The 17,545-nt window shown below is 33.4% G+C and overlaps 1 protein-coding gene across 3 annotated transcripts; it reads left to right on the forward strand.

Moving 5' to 3' along the window:
• Positions 1–8,863: 8,863 nt before the first annotated feature.
• On the forward strand, positions 8,864–17,468 carry LOC125846753 (protein MEI2-like 5). 3 transcript variants are annotated; one of them, XM_049526338.1, is made up of 12 exons: positions 8,864–8,903; positions 10,741–10,884; positions 10,985–11,451; positions 12,594–12,752; positions 12,936–13,052; positions 13,181–13,332; positions 14,754–14,845; positions 15,049–15,997; positions 16,081–16,165; positions 16,244–16,312; positions 16,537–16,716; positions 16,918–17,468. In XM_049526338.1, the coding sequence occupies exons 2-12, from the start codon at positions 10,752–10,754 to the stop codon at positions 17,041–17,043; spliced, it is 2,529 nt and encodes an 842-aa protein (XP_049382295.1). In that variant the 5' UTR covers positions 8,864–8,903; positions 10,741–10,751; the 3' UTR covers positions 17,044–17,468. The 3 variants fall into 3 exon arrangements, with proteins under 3 accessions (XP_049382295.1, XP_049382294.1, XP_049382293.1); XM_049526337.1 differs by lacking the exon at positions 8,864–8,903 and adding an exon at positions 8,929–9,004; XM_049526336.1 differs by lacking the exon at positions 8,864–8,903 and adding an exon at positions 9,494–9,875.
• Positions 17,469–17,545: the final 77 nt, after the last annotated feature.

Consider the following 17,545-nt stretch of genomic DNA (forward strand, 5'->3'; position numbering starts at 1 on the left):
CTGCAACCCCTATGCAAAGTGGATAATCATCACCATGATTCAATGTGGGTGACTACTAATGTTACCTCAATTAACTCCCAATAATCCTCATTTTCTATGGATGATGGAAGCAAAGTGTCACGCCCCAAACTCAAGGGGTGCAACTGGCTCCTAATGCTAGAACTCAGGCCCGAGCCGACCCTGCTGAACCATTTGCTACTAGCGCATGACAACCACACGCAATCAAAAAGACAAATAAGTATATCTCGGCTTAAAATTAAGCCATCGATCGGCAAGGCCCTTTCAACAGATCTATAAAAGAAACAGCTACTCCCAAGAGTTTATATAAAGAAATAGTCAATTAGCATAGAATTCCTGATTGGGCCGTCGAGGCCACCATGATCTCTATAGTGAAACTAAAAGAAGGTATATATCAATACAATACATCAAACAACTAACAAGCATCAACAAACCAACAAACTAGGCCAACATGGCCATAACGTAGTTGTACACCCCACACATTAGTCTGCAAGCCTCTAAGAGTAGTAAAGATTGGCGGGACAGGACCCCAGCCTACCCATAAAAATATATACAACAAAAGCCAACAAACCTCCCAACTCTGACAGCTCCGGAGGAAAGGGGCTAGCCAACCAGATAGAAGTCAATCCTACTGCTGATGAAGTCTACTGGGTTGTCTATCGAGTCCTGCATACATGAATGCAGCTCCCTCAAGCAATGGGGCATTAGTACAAAATAATGTACAAAGTATGAAAGGCTATAGACTAAATCAGCAAGTATTATAATATATCAAAAGCAATCAGGTAAGGAAATCAAATTTAGATAAGCATGTTAACCCACTACTGTATCTAAAAAATACAATAATGATCAAACAGCAACCTAACCAATCCCCCATAAGCTCGGTAGGTACAAACAACATACCACCTACCTAGGCCTTCAAAAGCCCAGAAGGTGTCAAATCAATCTACATAACCCTATTGGTAGACCTTTGTCTTTGTAAAAAGTCACATAGCCCTTTTTGGCAATGATATAGCCTCGTAGGCAGCGCATATCCCTCTTAGGCAACATCATAGCTCTGTGGGCTGCACGTAGCCCTCTTTTGCATCACATAACCCTGTAGGCAACACATATCCCTCTTTGGAGTCAAAATAGCCCCGTAAGCAACACATAACACTCTTTGGCATTAATATATCCCCGTGGGCAACACATAGCCCTCTTAGGCAATAACATAGTTCTATTAGACAACATCATAGCCCTCATAGGCAGTTCATAGCTCAACAACTAACCACAATAGTCCCAAGAGCGGCAACAAACAATTGAATAAGCTAAATGTGAGCAATTTAGCTATAAACAATATATATATATATAGTTTCTAAGTCGTTCCTAACTCAGGGTCATTCTTAACAGATTATAAGTCCATATAATGAGCGTTTATAACCACTCAATCAGCCAACCATTCACAATTACACCTACAAGATCACCAACATTAACTACCCTACTATATCACTCCCAAGCTCTAAGGAAACATGCTGAACGAAGGGAATAGCTTTAACATATCTTTTCCTTTATAATTTATGCTGAAAATACCTCTGTCCGCACCACTACAACACTAAAAAAAAAGGTAAAATCAATCAGTAATTAAGGACAAGAATTACTATGACAATCGATACGGATTCCTATCGTAAATTACTATCCAAGACCTAAGGTATCCATAAACTAATAAAAGATGGTTCCTATCTTTCTTTACACGCCTTGAACACTTAACTAAAATCAAACCACTGAAAAAACTCTACGGCCACAACCTCCACGGAGCTACACAGATCAATTCACCATAAAAACTATACCAAAACGACGAGCTCGTGAAGTAGGGCAATTTTTTATAAGGAGCCAATAAGAGATCATGAACACACAAGGATGATTTAAGGAGAATTTTTCTGATTTTCATGGGTTTCTTACGAGTTTGAATGAAGAAAAATGAAGAAGATGCTATCTTATAGGCTTCCACCGACTTAGGGGACCCACCTCACGTGCCTGCTTGCGCAGTCTCGCGAAAACGCGAATATCTCTCTATTATGAAGTTGTTTGAACAAACCGTTTGATGAGTTGGAAACTAGACTCGTAGACCTTTGATTTAATGGATCGTGGGCCCCATAACTCTTTATAGATTGGGAGAAAAATTCTGAGATATTTGACCCAAATTTTAGAGAAATCTTTAAAAAGGAACTTACGATAACTTTCGCCAACTTTTATTTTGCGACTTATACCTTACTTCAAAACTTGAGATACAACCCTTGAACACTTAAAATATGACATACCACATCATTCTTAATGTATTACTCACCCTCTTTGTCTTTCCACAAATGTACGAGTTAATTTAGATGTTTCAAAAAGTCGAGGTGCTACACAAAGCTCCCTCAAACCCATCCGTTCCAAAAGACTATTTTTCTACTCTTACGAATGACAACCTTATCAGCACCTCCCTTTATTTTCGTCTCAAAATCACCACCTCCATATTTCTCCCCATCCTCGTGGCTGGAGATGGCAATGTAGAGTCAATCTCTACTACAAACATAACTATAGGAAATACAGGAGCTCATGTCCCTAAACTAGATGGACTTCTTGATGTCACAAATATTTCAAATCTTGCCATTCTTCATGTTGTCCCTTCTATCTCAATCGACCATAAGCCTCTTATTTGTGCCATGCATGGTCGCATAAGAAAATTCAAATGTCTAGCGAACAACAAGAGACAAATGGAAAAAGGTTAGGAGAATGACCAGTCACAAAAATACTAAGGAGCCAGATGCTGATGGACTATTCGAGGGTATTGTTATCATGTGGAAGAAGAACACTCTTAAGCTTAGTGACACCAACATCACTCCTCAAAGCATTCATGTTATGTTCTAGGTAATCTCTAAAGCCAAATTTTGGGTTTTTTCAGCAATCTATGCCAGCAATGACTAGGATCATTAATAGGGTGATTTTAACAAAATTCATAAGGCTAGCTAGTGAGAAGTTTGAGGGAAAAAACATTAATAACCTTAGGGCTAATTAATGCTATTAATTAGAAGTTTTTTTGGATCAATAAGATGTACATGAACAAACATAGTTTTATATATCCTTGAGAAATTAGACAGATGTGTGATAAACATTCCTGGATTCTCAAGCAATAATTACCTATCTGTCTAGAACTAATTAAGTTTGATCACTGCCCCCTCCAAATCAGACTTTGGACTCACCTGCCACAAAAATGATGGAGGACTAGGCAGGTAAAATTTGAGCTTAAGAATATATAGATCACTTCATGCAAGTATTGTCTAGAGATAAATTAAACATCCAAATAGTTCATTGGGGAAACTGCTCACTAACAAATACTCTAATCATGTTGTTGATTGGAGAAAGAAACCCATATAGCATATAGTTTTATAAATATTGATAAGTTACTAATCAATTTTTGGATTATACTAATATTAATATTCTAATTTAAGGCACAAAGTATTATTATATAATATAAGAAACATTAATTGGTTCAGTTTCTTTTTGAAAAAAACAAGTTAATACACAATTAAAGTTATACTAATAATTTATTTTTAAAAAAATACTATGTGATTGTACCGCTTAATCTGATTGGTATTTAAAATTAATGTACTTAATTTCGTGATTAAAGTGCCATTACTAATTATAATTTAGTTATATTAGGTGTCAATCCTAAAATTCAGCACATAAATGTGAATATGTTATATATGTTGTTGAGTTCTGTTTGGATGTTATTGACATAATTATTATATATAAAAGTATAAAAAAAAAAAAAGATTCGATGTGAAGATTGTCACCAAAATTTGTTCCAAATAAAATGTATGCATTTGGAACAATTTTTTTAACAACCTTCGAATGAAATCTTTTTTTTTTTTAACTTTTAGAAGTATATAATGATTATGCCAAAAACATCCAAACAGAAAAGTAGAGTATTGCAACAGCAGTTTTTTTTTTTTTAACCCCTCCTTGGAGCTCTCACCCCTTTTTCTCTCTTGGTGACTTGAACTCGCAACCTTCGGGTTGGAAGTGAGGGGTGCTTACCATCCGAGCAACTCCCTCTCGTCATTGCAACAGCAAATCAGGTTCACATTTATGCGATAAATTTTAAGATTGACACCTAATACAACTTAATTATAATTACTAGTGTCAGAACAATAACGAAATTGAGCTTCTTAATTCTAAACACCAATCAGATTAAACGGTACAAATCATATAGTACATTTTTAAAAATAAATTATTTGTATAATTTGACTGTGTATTAGCTGTATTTTGAATCAAATGATATGCATTAGTTGTGTCTATTAGTAGTATCAAAATTTATCCCAAAATAAAACTAAAAAAAACTCCCAAGTTTAGATTTGTACTTATTTCCCCTTGGCGTTATTAGCTCTCATATTGATCTCCGATTAATTAAAATTTGTGTGTTATATATTTATTAAGAAAATATTTTTTCTTTTTTTTTATATTCAAACTTCAAATTCGATTATTTGGTTAATGAAAATGATATTCTATTTATTTCACCATAATTTTTTATATTCTCCTTTACAACGACAATCTAACAAAGTTTCATTCACGAATATTTTTTAAACTTGTCTCATAATTAGTATTTTCAAAAATATTTTCAGAGTGAGTCTTGGAGCGGGGTATATCAAAAATGTTCTAGGGTGTAAATAAAAGGCGTAAATCTTTAAGAAAAATCTCAAACCGTTATGAATCGATAATTCAATATATAAAAAAAAAACTTAAAATAATTACCAAAATCACTAAATAAATAACCTATTACTAATAAATCAACATGTTTTTGTCAATTTGAATTATCAATTTCGATTCAGTTTTGAACCGCTCTATTTTTAGGTGACATTTTATATCATTTAGATTTTTTTACCATTCTGATATTATGATATGATAAATATTAGTAGTATATAATTTTTTTCATAACTTGTAACTTTCACATTTTTCAATCGAAGAAAATTAACCCAATATTTAAACCCGAGAGTTGATTGACTTTGATCATTTAAGGGGATTAAACAAGTTATAACCGACAGAGTAATTGAAATAAAATAACTAATCCTAGTAGCACAAACTAAAGTTATGCATTAGCTATGATATTGTTTTTGTATTAATTAAACTTTTTATGAAGTATTTTATATTTTCATCTTTAATTAAATGTAAATAGCGTTGTTACTTGTAATTATTATTTAGTCACACAAAGTAACCTTCAACTTAATTACATGATGTGAACAGATTTAATTTGTCTTTTATGGATTGTTTGATTGTGGTATTTTAAGTAAATAATCTCAATATAAAAGATAATATTTCTCATGACTCAGTTTATATAGTTTAGTTTGAATTTGAAAATTAAACAATTGTATTTTTTTATTGTGAATTTGAATATAAAAATATATAAATGTATTCGAAATAAAACAAAAACTACGTGAATATGTATGATTGGGGATTTGGAGAAGTTATAGTTTTTGAATGTATTTTTTTTTTCCAAATGAATTTATATATTTTACATTCGAATTCACAATCAAAAATTAATTTGTTCAACTTTTGAAATTCAAACTGAACTACATAAACAGAAACAGGAGGAATATTATGTATGTTGAAATTATTTACTCAAAATACCACCATCAAACAATCATAAAAGACAAAGTGAAACTGTTCACATCATGTATCATGTGATTAAGTTGAAGGTTACTTCGCGTAACTAAATAATGATTACAAGTAACAATGCCATTCATATTTAATTAATGATGGAAAATCAAGGTTATTTGCGTGACTAAATACTGATTACAAGCAACATGTAATGCTATTCACAATTAATTAATGATAAAAAATTCTTAATTTCTCAATTGAACGTATCACATGGTATAGATTGAGATGAATTAATTATATACAAATCTGCCAATAACAACACATGAGACCATTAGTTTCCTAATAGATAGTTTAATTAATATCACATACATAAATGATAAAAAAATATTTTTGTATCGATAACTTACACCAAATTAATATTATAGTAGTAAAGTAATTTAATAAAATATAATATCTTTTAATTGATTATAATTAAATAGAAAATTATATATATACACAACATTTTAATTTTACTAAGTAAGATTTGGAGAGATATAATGTATGTATATTTTATCTCTACATTTTGCTCGTCTCAAATAAATTGTAATAGAATACTAAATAATAACAAAATTATTACGTAACATTTTAAAAAATACAGAATTAATACATGTTAATTCGTTGTCATCTTATCCCACCGATTTGATAATATAAAAGACTATTGAAATTAATTGCCCAGTTTAGTAATTATCTAGATAATTAATACATGTCAATATATTGATACAAATATCTGGAAGATTCATAAATAGTTAGAGAAATAAAATGAAAATCTCATTCTCTGAAAAGATGCAACCAACTATTTTTATTTCTCTAACTGTTTATGAATCTTTCAGATATTTGTATAAAGATTGTTTTGGTCAAATTAAAAAATTAAATCACGTTCTAAATTTTAGAAGTTATTATCAATATTAGATATCAATTGCCTAATCTCTTGTCTACAAAATTAGGCAATATATGAAAAAATATTAAATTTGAATTTAATATTGTTTGAAAGGATATCTTTTAAAAGAATTATATTGCACACAAACCTAAAAATAAAATATTTGAGTAAATTAACCTCTGAAATGAAGATTTATTTGAAAGCCTTTAATAGATTAAAACCTTGTCTACAAAATTAGGCAATATATGAAAAAAATGAATTTAATATTGTTTGAAAGGATATCTTTTAAAAGAATTATATTGCACACAATTAAAATCTAAATAATAACCTAAAAATAAAATATTTGAGTAAATTAACCTATGCAATGAATATTTATTTGAAAGCCTTTAATAGATCAGAAAGTTTTAAATTTTATATTTGTCAAGTGATTAAATTAAACATGCATATATACATTTGATCATGATTAACTGATAGGTTTAGTAAGTAGAAAACATGACATGTATTTATTGATATGTGTTTAAAGTTGATCAAATGTCAAATTTTAATATTATAATAAATTATCATTAAAAATATTTATATTTGTGGAACTATTTTAGTACTAGAGTAATATTTACACTAAAAGCATATTAATTAATTAATCTGGTATTAGTAAAAAAAAGAATAAATACCATGAATTTATATATTTAATACAAACTAGATAGAGTGTTATATTAGAAGAATTTGTGTTTTTTATTTTTTTAACAATTTAAAGGTAATAAATTAAGTAAAGCTATGTAAATTAGAAATATACATTTAAGCCATATCTTAGTGTTATTTATGCTTAAAACCTAATCAAAACCTAGGTTAAAAAATTAGTAAATTCATTAAAAAAAGTAGTTAATTCTTATATCCAACTTGTAAATCTATAAAAAAACGCAAGGTAAAAAATACATAATAATTCTCCATAAATAAACTTTTTAACCTAATCGATTTAATCTTGGACAATAATTTGAATATGTTTGAGGAAGATTATGTACTTAAACATCTAAAAAGGCAGAAGCTAGTCATTATTTTATTAAAATATATGATCTTCTAAGTATTAAAACTTTTTTATTTTTAAAATATTTATTTAGCTACACGTACTTGCTACCTTTAAAATTCATATTTACAAATTTACATTAGCTAATGATATTCCAAAATTTTCTACTATTGCTAAAATTTAGTTGATTCCCGCCTTTTTGGTACAATTATTAATAGCTTGTTGAAATAACTTTAGATAGGTCATTTTTAGAATAGTCGTGTTTTATGCTTTACAAATTTCGTCATAAATATTTTACACTTTTTTTTAAATCAATACCGACACAAATATAACTAAATAGGCATGAAATATTAGTAGAACATATTTTTATAATGCATAAGAAACTTATTCAATGTTACGGTTTTATCAAGTTCCTTCAAATTTTCAGGACAACCATAACTTTTACGTTATCGATGCTACTTTTAACACTCTTATGCAAAGAAACTCATTAAATAAAACCTAATCATGGTGTTGCATTTTAATTTGAAGGAGAGTTACCAGTGGTGGTTCCAACCTAATAAGGCCTCAAATTTTCTTTTAAAATTTTGTAGTGTTGATGGAACTATCATTAATTGGTTCCTTTTATGATTTACTTGGGCATTATGTGTTCATCACTATGATATAATTTTCTATATAAGAATTGTATGGTGTGTTTATGACTAATGAATTTCTTAACAAATACGAAAAGATAAATAATAAATTATTTAAAATAATATAATAAATTAGGAATATGTATTTACATCATATCATAATGATATCTAAATTAAAAATCTAATCAAAACCTAGATTAAAAAAATAGTGATGTCATTGAAAAAAGGTACTTAATTAAAACCTAAGGTTAGAAACATTATAATTAATTCCTTATAAATACATTTTTAAACATAATTACATCCTCATCTTTTTCTTGTTTTTTTCAACAGTGTGGTTTCTTTATCACATTTTTAAAAATACAATTAAATTAAGTTGAATTAAATACTCCCAACTATTTTATCCTAATAGTTTTTTTATACCTGCCATAACTCGTTTAGCACCCCACCCCCCGCTCTACCCCACTACCCCAATCACATGTTTCCTCAATCATTCTCTTTCTTAATTCACTTTCCTTTCCTCCAATCATATCATTCAGATTATTTTTTTTATAAAAATATTATATATTTATTTATATTATTATACTATACAGTTTTTAAATAATATTTTGTATTTATTTATATTATTATACTATACAGTATATATAAATATATGTCCTATACCATATGAAAATAGAAAAAAAAGAAAACATTTCTCTTTCTGCACGTCTCTGTAAGTGTGTATTCGTCTCTTTTTTTTTTTTTTCTTTCTTCCTCTTTTCTCCATTTGGTGTTATGGTCGATCGTGTCCACTTTTTATGGGTTTATGTTCTGGTAAATTTTAGCTTTTTTTTTTAACTCTCTTTTCCTATTTTCTTTTAGAGTGGTTGATTTCGGTAATACTGTTGTTGTTGTTGAGGTTCGTTCTTTTGTTTTACTTTGTGGGTTTGTGTTGAAATTGAAGTCTGTGAAGTTGTTTTCTTGGGGATGTTTTTGGTTTGTTTGGTTTTAGCCTAGTTTTCTAGGTTTTAACTTGTGTGAGTTTGCTGAGTGTTTCTTGCATGACGTTTTTTTTTTGTTTGTTGATGTTTATTTGTTGTGTGCTGATATTGGGTTTTGAGAAAGTTGGGAACTTCAACTTCATTTAAGTGGTTTTGTAATGGAGTAAAGAAACGATCTTTAACTCATATCTCTAGAATTGGAATTTGTTGTTTTAGGTGCTTGTGGAGTAATGAGGTTTTTTTCTTTCTGAGGGAACACTTTTTTTTGTTTGTTGATGTTTATTTGTTGTGTGCTGGTAGAAAGTTGGGAACTTTTACTTCATATCGGTGGTTTGTAATGGAGTAAAGAAACGATCTTTAATCTCACACCTCTAGAATTGGAATTTGTTGTTTTATGTGCTTGTTGAGTAATGATTTCTTCTGTCAGTCTTTGTAGGGTTAAGGTCCGCCTCAGACCCCACTCGTGGTTGTTGTTGTACTTTTAATGTCCAAAATTAGAGCTTTGGTGAGTGGTTGTGCTTGTTTTGTTTTGAGATGAATGAATTTGTCCATCAACTGATGATGGTCTAAATTCTTCTGTCTCATTGTTAATTGCTCAACTTTTATGCTCAGTTAGCTGGGAAGATGTTTAGTACAGATTGGGAAGAATAGATGTTTGCTGAGTAGCATGATCGGTATCTTGGCCTCATTTAGTTATTACCAAGGTAGAAACAAGGAGTCAGGTCTCTATTAGGAATTGAAAGTTGCTTTTGGAAAAAAGCCCAGTTCTTTAATTAGAGTTGGTGTCTTTGGGGGCTCTCCACGAGGTAGGGTTAGGGTTTGCTTACACTCTACACTCCCCAGATCCCACTTGTGGGATTACACTAGGTAAGTTGTTGTTGTTGTCTTTGGGGGCATCTTGTGGGTCTAGAATTTTGAGGAGAAGCATCTTGCACCAAGTTGAAATAATTGACTGATTGGTGTAGCTGTGGACCCAAAGATGACTATCATCTGTTTGCAAGTGTACAGCTTTACCCATAATTTAAGAAGTTGAAAGCTGAAACAGGAGCAAGAGAGGTTTAGAATTTTTATTATGCAGTTATCTTTGCTCTCTATTAGAGCTGGTAAAGAGCTCTTAATGTTGTATCAACTAGCATTCCCAACCTGTATATCACACCTGTTTGGTTGTAATTTTTTTTGTTAAATGCTCTCTGGTTTCTTTAGCTAATGTATATGAATGCAAACTATGAAACCCTCCAATTCATCAGAAAGAAAATGAATAATGCAGAATAAAATCACATAGCAAATGTGAAGGTGATAGGAGAGACTCAACCCCAGATGTTCCTTGCAATCATGTAATGTTGACAATATCACTTGAGAATGTACGCTAGTTTGTTTTAGGTAGCTTGTGTGCACTTGATTTTAGCTGGATTGCTTACCGATTTGTTAAGTTGGCTTTTTCTAGATTTTATTTTAAATGTAAAAGGCAGTGTTGCGTGGACAAGTGTTTTCAACTGTGCAATGGTCCCTGGAGATTCTCCAGGAATGATACTGTATTTATTAACCGGCTCTAATTATGCTGCATGACAGATCTTCTGAAGATGCCAATTATAAATGTATCTAAAGAAAAGGGAGGAACACCTTGGGAGATTCGTCCAGGATCTAATTCCGTCCTTATCACTAATGACGCGTCTCTTTTCTCAAGCTCAGTGCCTGTTCTTCAACATGAGAAGCGTATGAATACATTGATGAGTCTTGTACTCATACTGCATTTGTCCATTTTCTTTTAGAAAATCCCACATCTTCTTAATGTCTTTGAAATTCTTGGATGTAGTGAAAGTAAGTGACGGCGATCATGGTCATCAATCCGTTGATGATGCATCACCAAGCTTGAAGATAATTCACCCGGATGTAGAGGTTGATGTGCTGCTGGATGATGGTGAAAATCGTGCAATTGGAAGCTTGCTTCCTGATGACGAGGATGAACTTTTAGCTGGGATAATGGATGGGTTTGACCCTAGTCAGTTTCCCAATCACACAGATGACTTGGAAGAGTATGATCTTTTTGGAAGTGGAGGAGGCTTAGAGTTGGAGTTTGATGGTCAGGAACACTTAAACCTGGGCATATCGAGAGTAAGTCTGGCTGATCCAGATAGCAATGGAGCTGCTATTTATGGACTTTCAAATGGTGGGGGTGCGGTTACCGGAGAACATCCACTTGGAGAGCACCCTTCAAGAACATTATTTGTTCGCAACATAAATAGCAATGTTGAGGATTCTGAGCTAAGAACTCTCTTTGAGGTTAGTTGCTTTACACTGGATAACTATGATCTTTGTAATTTCACGTGACCCTCTTTTCCAGTTTGTCAGTGCTCATTCCTAATGTGTTCCCTGCATATGTATAACTAGTTTTCATGAACATGTGTTGCATGTTGATCTTCAATCTTTACCTAAAGTTTGTACTACAAAATTGTTAACCAGAAAGATCTTTAATTGAAAGCTATATCACTGAGGAAATATTTGTGGTTACCAAAACAAGAAGAACTGTTCAATTATTTTTTCTAAGTCAATTTGAATTAGTTCCAATAGGTGAATTTGGGTTTGTTTTATTTTCTTTAAAGGGTGAATGTAGAAATAGAATCACACAATGTGGAAATGATATTGAATTTATTAATATAATTTGCATGAGTTTTGCATGGCCCTCATGTTAACTAAACAATCAAGGTGTTAGACTGTATGGATGAATGATAATTCAACTTTAGCCTTAGAACCTTCCCACTTTTAGTGTAGTATATGATATGATGGTAATATAATATAATATAATTTGATGCTTTGCCTAGTTAGGGATGGGTTCTGCTTGTCAGTTTAATAATTGGTCTAGAACCATATTGCTTCCCGGTCTTCTTTTTTGAAATGCTGGATGAATATTTATGTAGAAAGATTTCTTTACTGTAAACAATACGCGAGGGTATTAGTAGTTGAAAAGAAGAAGCTAATGGGTTTGTCTTTTGCAATTTCTGGAGGCTTCATCCCGATCCCAAAGCTTTTGTATTTCTTTAATCTTGATCAGTTGAACTGACTAAGGTTCTACTTTTTCCTTTTGGTACAAAACAATGATGTTCTGCTTATTGTGAGTTTATCTTGTACTGATAGTACTACCTTAGTCGAGTAAATTCACTGGGTATCTGTGTTCATGAGATGCTTCATTTGTTATGAAAACCTGTTAGTCTTATTATTCTATTGTTGTATGAGATGCAAATTAAGCTGAGCATGGAAAATGTCAAAGCACTGGGCTAGGTGTTTGCAATATCGCATTTGAGTCTAATGGTTGCTTGACAGACAAGAATGTATTGTAAAGTTGTTGATTTATAAGGTGTTTTTTTCTCCTTATAATCATTTTCAGTTTTTAACATGCCGCTCTTTTTCTTTTCTCTTATAATTAGCAATATGGTGATATCCGAACTCTCTATACTGCCTGTAAGCATAGGGGCTTTGTCATGATATCATACTTCGATATTCGTGCTGCTCGAACTGCAATGCGAGCATTGCAAAATAAGCCACTGCGAAGGAGAAAACTAGACATACATTTCTCAATCCCTAAGGTACTTCTTCGTCTGCTACTTTGAATGATTTTACACAATTACATTGTATGCTATTTTTTTGAAAATTAAAAAATAAAAATTGAAAATTATTACGTTGTATGCTATTTATTTGTTTTGTTTCCTGACTTACCTCCTCTCCTTGTCCTGTTATTCTTCTCTCTGCCCCTCAATGTATTATATCAGGACAACCCCTCTGACAAAGATGTAAATCAAGGAACTCTTGTGGTTTTTAATCTAGATCCATCTGTATCAAATGATGACCTCCGCAAAGTATTTGGGCCTTATGGTGAGATCAAAGAGGTCAGAGACTCGATTAGTCAAACCATTTGTTTCCCATTTTACTCCATCTATTCATTTTCCCTCGTGTGCTTCCTCAAGGAGCTAGTTTATGTTAAGTATATATGACATCCCACTTTCTCGAATTGCAGATAAGGGAAACACCACACAAGAGGCACCATAAGTTTATCGAATATTACGATGTCAGAGCTGCAGAAGCTGCCCTTAGGTCCTTAAATAAGAGTGCCATAGCTGGTAAGCGGATAAAGCTTGAACCAAGCCGCCCTGGAGGAGCTAGACGAAAGTGAGTAATCCACTTTAACTTTTTTCTTGATAAAAAAAGAAAAACTAGTGCTTTCGGAGCTTATGATAGTCCTTTGTTTCTGAATCATGAGCTTCGCTATCATTTTGCTGTTACAGTAACTAGAACAATTACATTTAATTTAGACCTCCCCCCTAGGCGCCACTGTCGGAAGTGTGGCAATGTTTTGTTTTTTCCTTCCTTTCGTTTTCTTTCAGTTTTGCTGAATTGGATTACAGAATGGTGATCGACCAGCAAGCTCTCCCAATCTTTCCACACTCTTATGCAAGGAAAAAGGAAATTACTTAAGCCCTCAATTGATGAGGAAAGCAATGGAGATACTGTATCACTTAAGAAGTATGCTTTTAGAGCATTGGTTTGTGAAGGAGTTAGTCGTCTGCATTACCTTGATCTGAGTGGCAAACACTATACAAATCTTTTGCTGTGTATACACCTTTTCCAGGTGTCTCACTATTTTGATTGAGTAGGAATGACTTGAGAGGCTTACCTTTTGTTTGAAAGGAATTGGAAAAAAATACTTAGACAATTGATTAATATAGAAATCTGGTATTCTGATAAATCTTTTTACAGTTGCTTGAGGTCTGGATGCTATTGTAAGAAACGCTATGTCAAATAACTCCTTTATGGTCTAGCACCTGTGATATTTTATCTATAGGAAAAGGATAAGTTAATATTGTTGCTGGGTGGGTGTAGGTCTGTGGATATTCCAGCGGCACAATTTTAATAAAACAATGTTGTCGGGAATGAGAGAGTGGTATGTGAGTTTTAAGATTTACACGAGATCATCCCAAAAATGCCAAAGTCCAAAGATTTGAGCCTTGAAGGATTAGGCAATGGAGGAATTAGTACTATTGCATCCATCAACTACTCTCTTGTGACAAGTTCTTACTTGGTGTGTGTGTGTGTGTGTGTGTATATGTTCTCTACTGTAGAGAGAAATAAGGAAAGTAAAAGTAGTTTATACATCTGAAAGTACGTGTAATCACATGAACGACTTAAAATGGCACGATGTTGTCCCTTTGCACTCCTTTTTTTCTTCGGTTTAAACCATGTTTATTTGTATTACTGAGATTCTTGAGCTTCTTTAAGTGGGCTACTCATCAGGTGCTTCTCCTTCTTCCTGGACGCCTTCTGCTCTTTATATAGCCTTGAGCTTGAGCTCTCATGAACGTGCCGTCATACTATATCATTTTCATATCAACTAAATTCTAGATCTTGTTGATGTTCATAATGAGTCTCTTTTTGTTGGATGTTCCTTCAAGTTAGTTTACCTTAGCCACAAATTCATGGTTGCATTATTTAATATGTTTCTGTTTTTGCGCTGTTACATATTTGGGTTCAGTTTCTTGAATCTTGATTTTTGATCTTGGCATTCTTTTTTTTTTCCCGTGTTGCACTTGTAGTCTTGTATTGCAATCATCTCAAGAACCTGAACAAGATGATTCTTGGACTTTTCAGCATCCATTGGGTTCCTCAATTGGTAATTCCTCTCCGGGTAAGTTTATTGAGGGTTTCGACTTCTATGTATTGCTGAGCCAATTGACGGTCTTTTTTTCCTTCTGTTTGTGCCTCTGTCTTTATTTTTTAAATTTGGGTCGGTACAAAAGAAGGGGGGGGGGGGTGTACTTAATTAATTGAAACTTCTTTGATTGCAGCTACACTATCTGATAGTATGGGTATTGCTTATATTTCTGGCAGGTAATTGGCCACAATTTGGCAGCCCTATAGAGCATGGCTCCACGCAAAGTCCTGGCACTTCACCAGGCTTTAGATCCCTGAGTCCCACCATTGCCAATAATTTACATGGGTTAGCTTCAATTTTGCATCCTCGTGCATCAAATACCTTGACGGTAGCACCTATTGGTAATGCTTGCGCAATGAGCGGTCATGCAGATTTCCTTATTGGTTCAAACCATGGTGTTCCCTTCGCTCAGTCTAATTCTTTCCCTGAGCCTAAAATAAGCCAGTTTGGTGGAACAGTGTCCTCTTTTGGTGCTTCAAGTACAAATGGTTCTGCTGTTGAAACACTATCAGGACCACAGTTTCTCTGGGGCAGTCCAAAGTTGCAGTCTCAACAGAGTAATTCTTCAGCCCGGAAAACTGAGTCTTTGGGGAATGCTTTTTCATTTGGTGGTCAGGGCGATAGGTTTTCTTTGTCAAATCATCAAAAATCTATCCTCAATTCATCTCAGCACCATCATCACCACCTTCATCATGTTGGATCTGCTCCATCTGGTCTTCCCCTTGATAGGCACTTAGGTTTTTACCCAGACTCATCAATCTTGAGCCCAGGTTTTAGGGGCATGGGTATAGGTCCTCGTGACGGAAGTTTGATGGTTAACTATGGTTTTCGTACTACTTTGAATGCTGGTGTTGCTGTTCCAAGGAATATGTCAGACAATGCTTCTCCTAGATTTGGCATGATGTCTTCCCAAAAACATAGTCCATTGTTCCTAGGTAATGGTCATTTCCCAGGACATGCAGCTACTAGCTTTGAGGGGCTGACTGAACGCAGTCGCACTCGACGTGTTGACAATAATAATGGGAACCAGATGGACAACAAGAAGCTGTTTCAACTTGATTTGGATAAGATTAGATGTGGTGAAGATACTCGGACAACTTTGATGATTAAAAATATTCCTAACAAGTAATAGCAACTTCTCAATGCTTGTACCTTGTTAAGTATGGCCTATTTTAGTATGGGTGACAGTTGATCTTGTCTTCCTCCAGGTACACCTCCAAGATGCTTTTAGCTGCTATTGACGAACAACATAAAGGCACTTTTGATTTTCTGTATCTCCCCATCGATTTCAAGGTAATCCTATAGTAGTTAGGATTATGTGGTTTCCTTTTTGTTTCTCAAAGTCTGATGGAAATCCTTGTTTGCGAGCAGAACAAATGCAATGTGGGATATGCCTTTATCAACATGTTGTCTCCATCACTCATTATCCCATTTTATGAGGTTTGTTTTTGCCTATTCTGTTAAATGTATTGTATTACTTTCTTTTCCTAAAGTGATTGGGCTATGAGCTTTGAAGCTATGTCTCTCCTTGTTGTATAATAGTTCCTGCCTTCCTGGTTATATATAAAGGTTGCTATGCCTTCTTAATTATCTCTTCCTTCTATTGTTTTTGCACTCTTAACTTTTGAAGCAAAAGCGTGGTGCTGAGTATTCACTTTGTGCAGGCATTTAATGGAAAGAAGTGGGAGAAATTCAATAGTGAGAAAGTTGCTGCTTTGGCTTATGCTCGGATTCAGGGAAAGACGGCCCTTGTTGCCCACTTCCAGAATTCAAGTTTGATGAATGAAGATAAGCGATGTAGGCCAATCCTTTTCCACTCAGAAAGTTCAGAATTGGGGGATCAGGTAATATAGACCATCTTGTTAAGAATTAAGCATGCAAAATGTCACTACTGTTATGTCGTGCATTGCGATTTAGCTAGCTTTGATTTTTTTCTCCTAGTTTTCAGGCTATATGATTGGATTTTCTTGTTGAGATGATAACATTGAAACTGCATCTTTTTCATCACAACACAATTGTATCTTAAGATGAAAACTTGCCTGCAGATTGTTCAGGAACATCTTTCATCAGGCTGCTTACATATTCAAGTCTGCCAGTCAAATGAGTCAGACATCCTGGGGTCACAAGGCAGCCCACCTGAGGATCCAGTTGACGAATTGGAGAATGAATAGCTAGCAGTAGCATTGGAATTTTATTTTTTTTGCTCGCGGCTTTAAGAGTGCAGCTGGCTAGTACAAGTGTGAGATACATGTGCAGAGTAGCATGATTTAAGGCACAGAATAGAAGTATGAAGATCTTTGTATTATAATGAGTAGGTGTTTTTGGTTAAAAATCTCTTACGAGGAAGAGGGTTCTGTTAGACTTAAGTACATCAAGCATCTGTGTAGTTCATGTTGTAATCCTATGGCAAGTTGAAATGGCAAATGCTATCTCAACATGGCATGCAAGGTTATAGTTTTGTAACATTGTTTTGGTGGTTAGAGTGAAGAAGGGATGCTTGAAATTTGTAAAGTGGGAAGGAAAGCTGGCAGTTGTTTTGTATCAAACAAGCATTTTGGTATTTATATAAAACTTGCTAGAAAATTGCATAACAAAATTGCTTGTTTCATTTTTACTTTTCATCTCATTCAGCTTTTCAAATTAACTCCTCTCTTCTAAGTTTGCCTTTGTTTA

Source organism: Solanum stenotomum, chromosome 12 (genome assembly GCF_019186545.1).
Source record: "Solanum stenotomum isolate F172 chromosome 12, ASM1918654v1, whole genome shotgun sequence".
NCBI classification, from domain to species: Eukaryota; Viridiplantae; Streptophyta; class Magnoliopsida; order Solanales; family Solanaceae; genus Solanum; species Solanum stenotomum.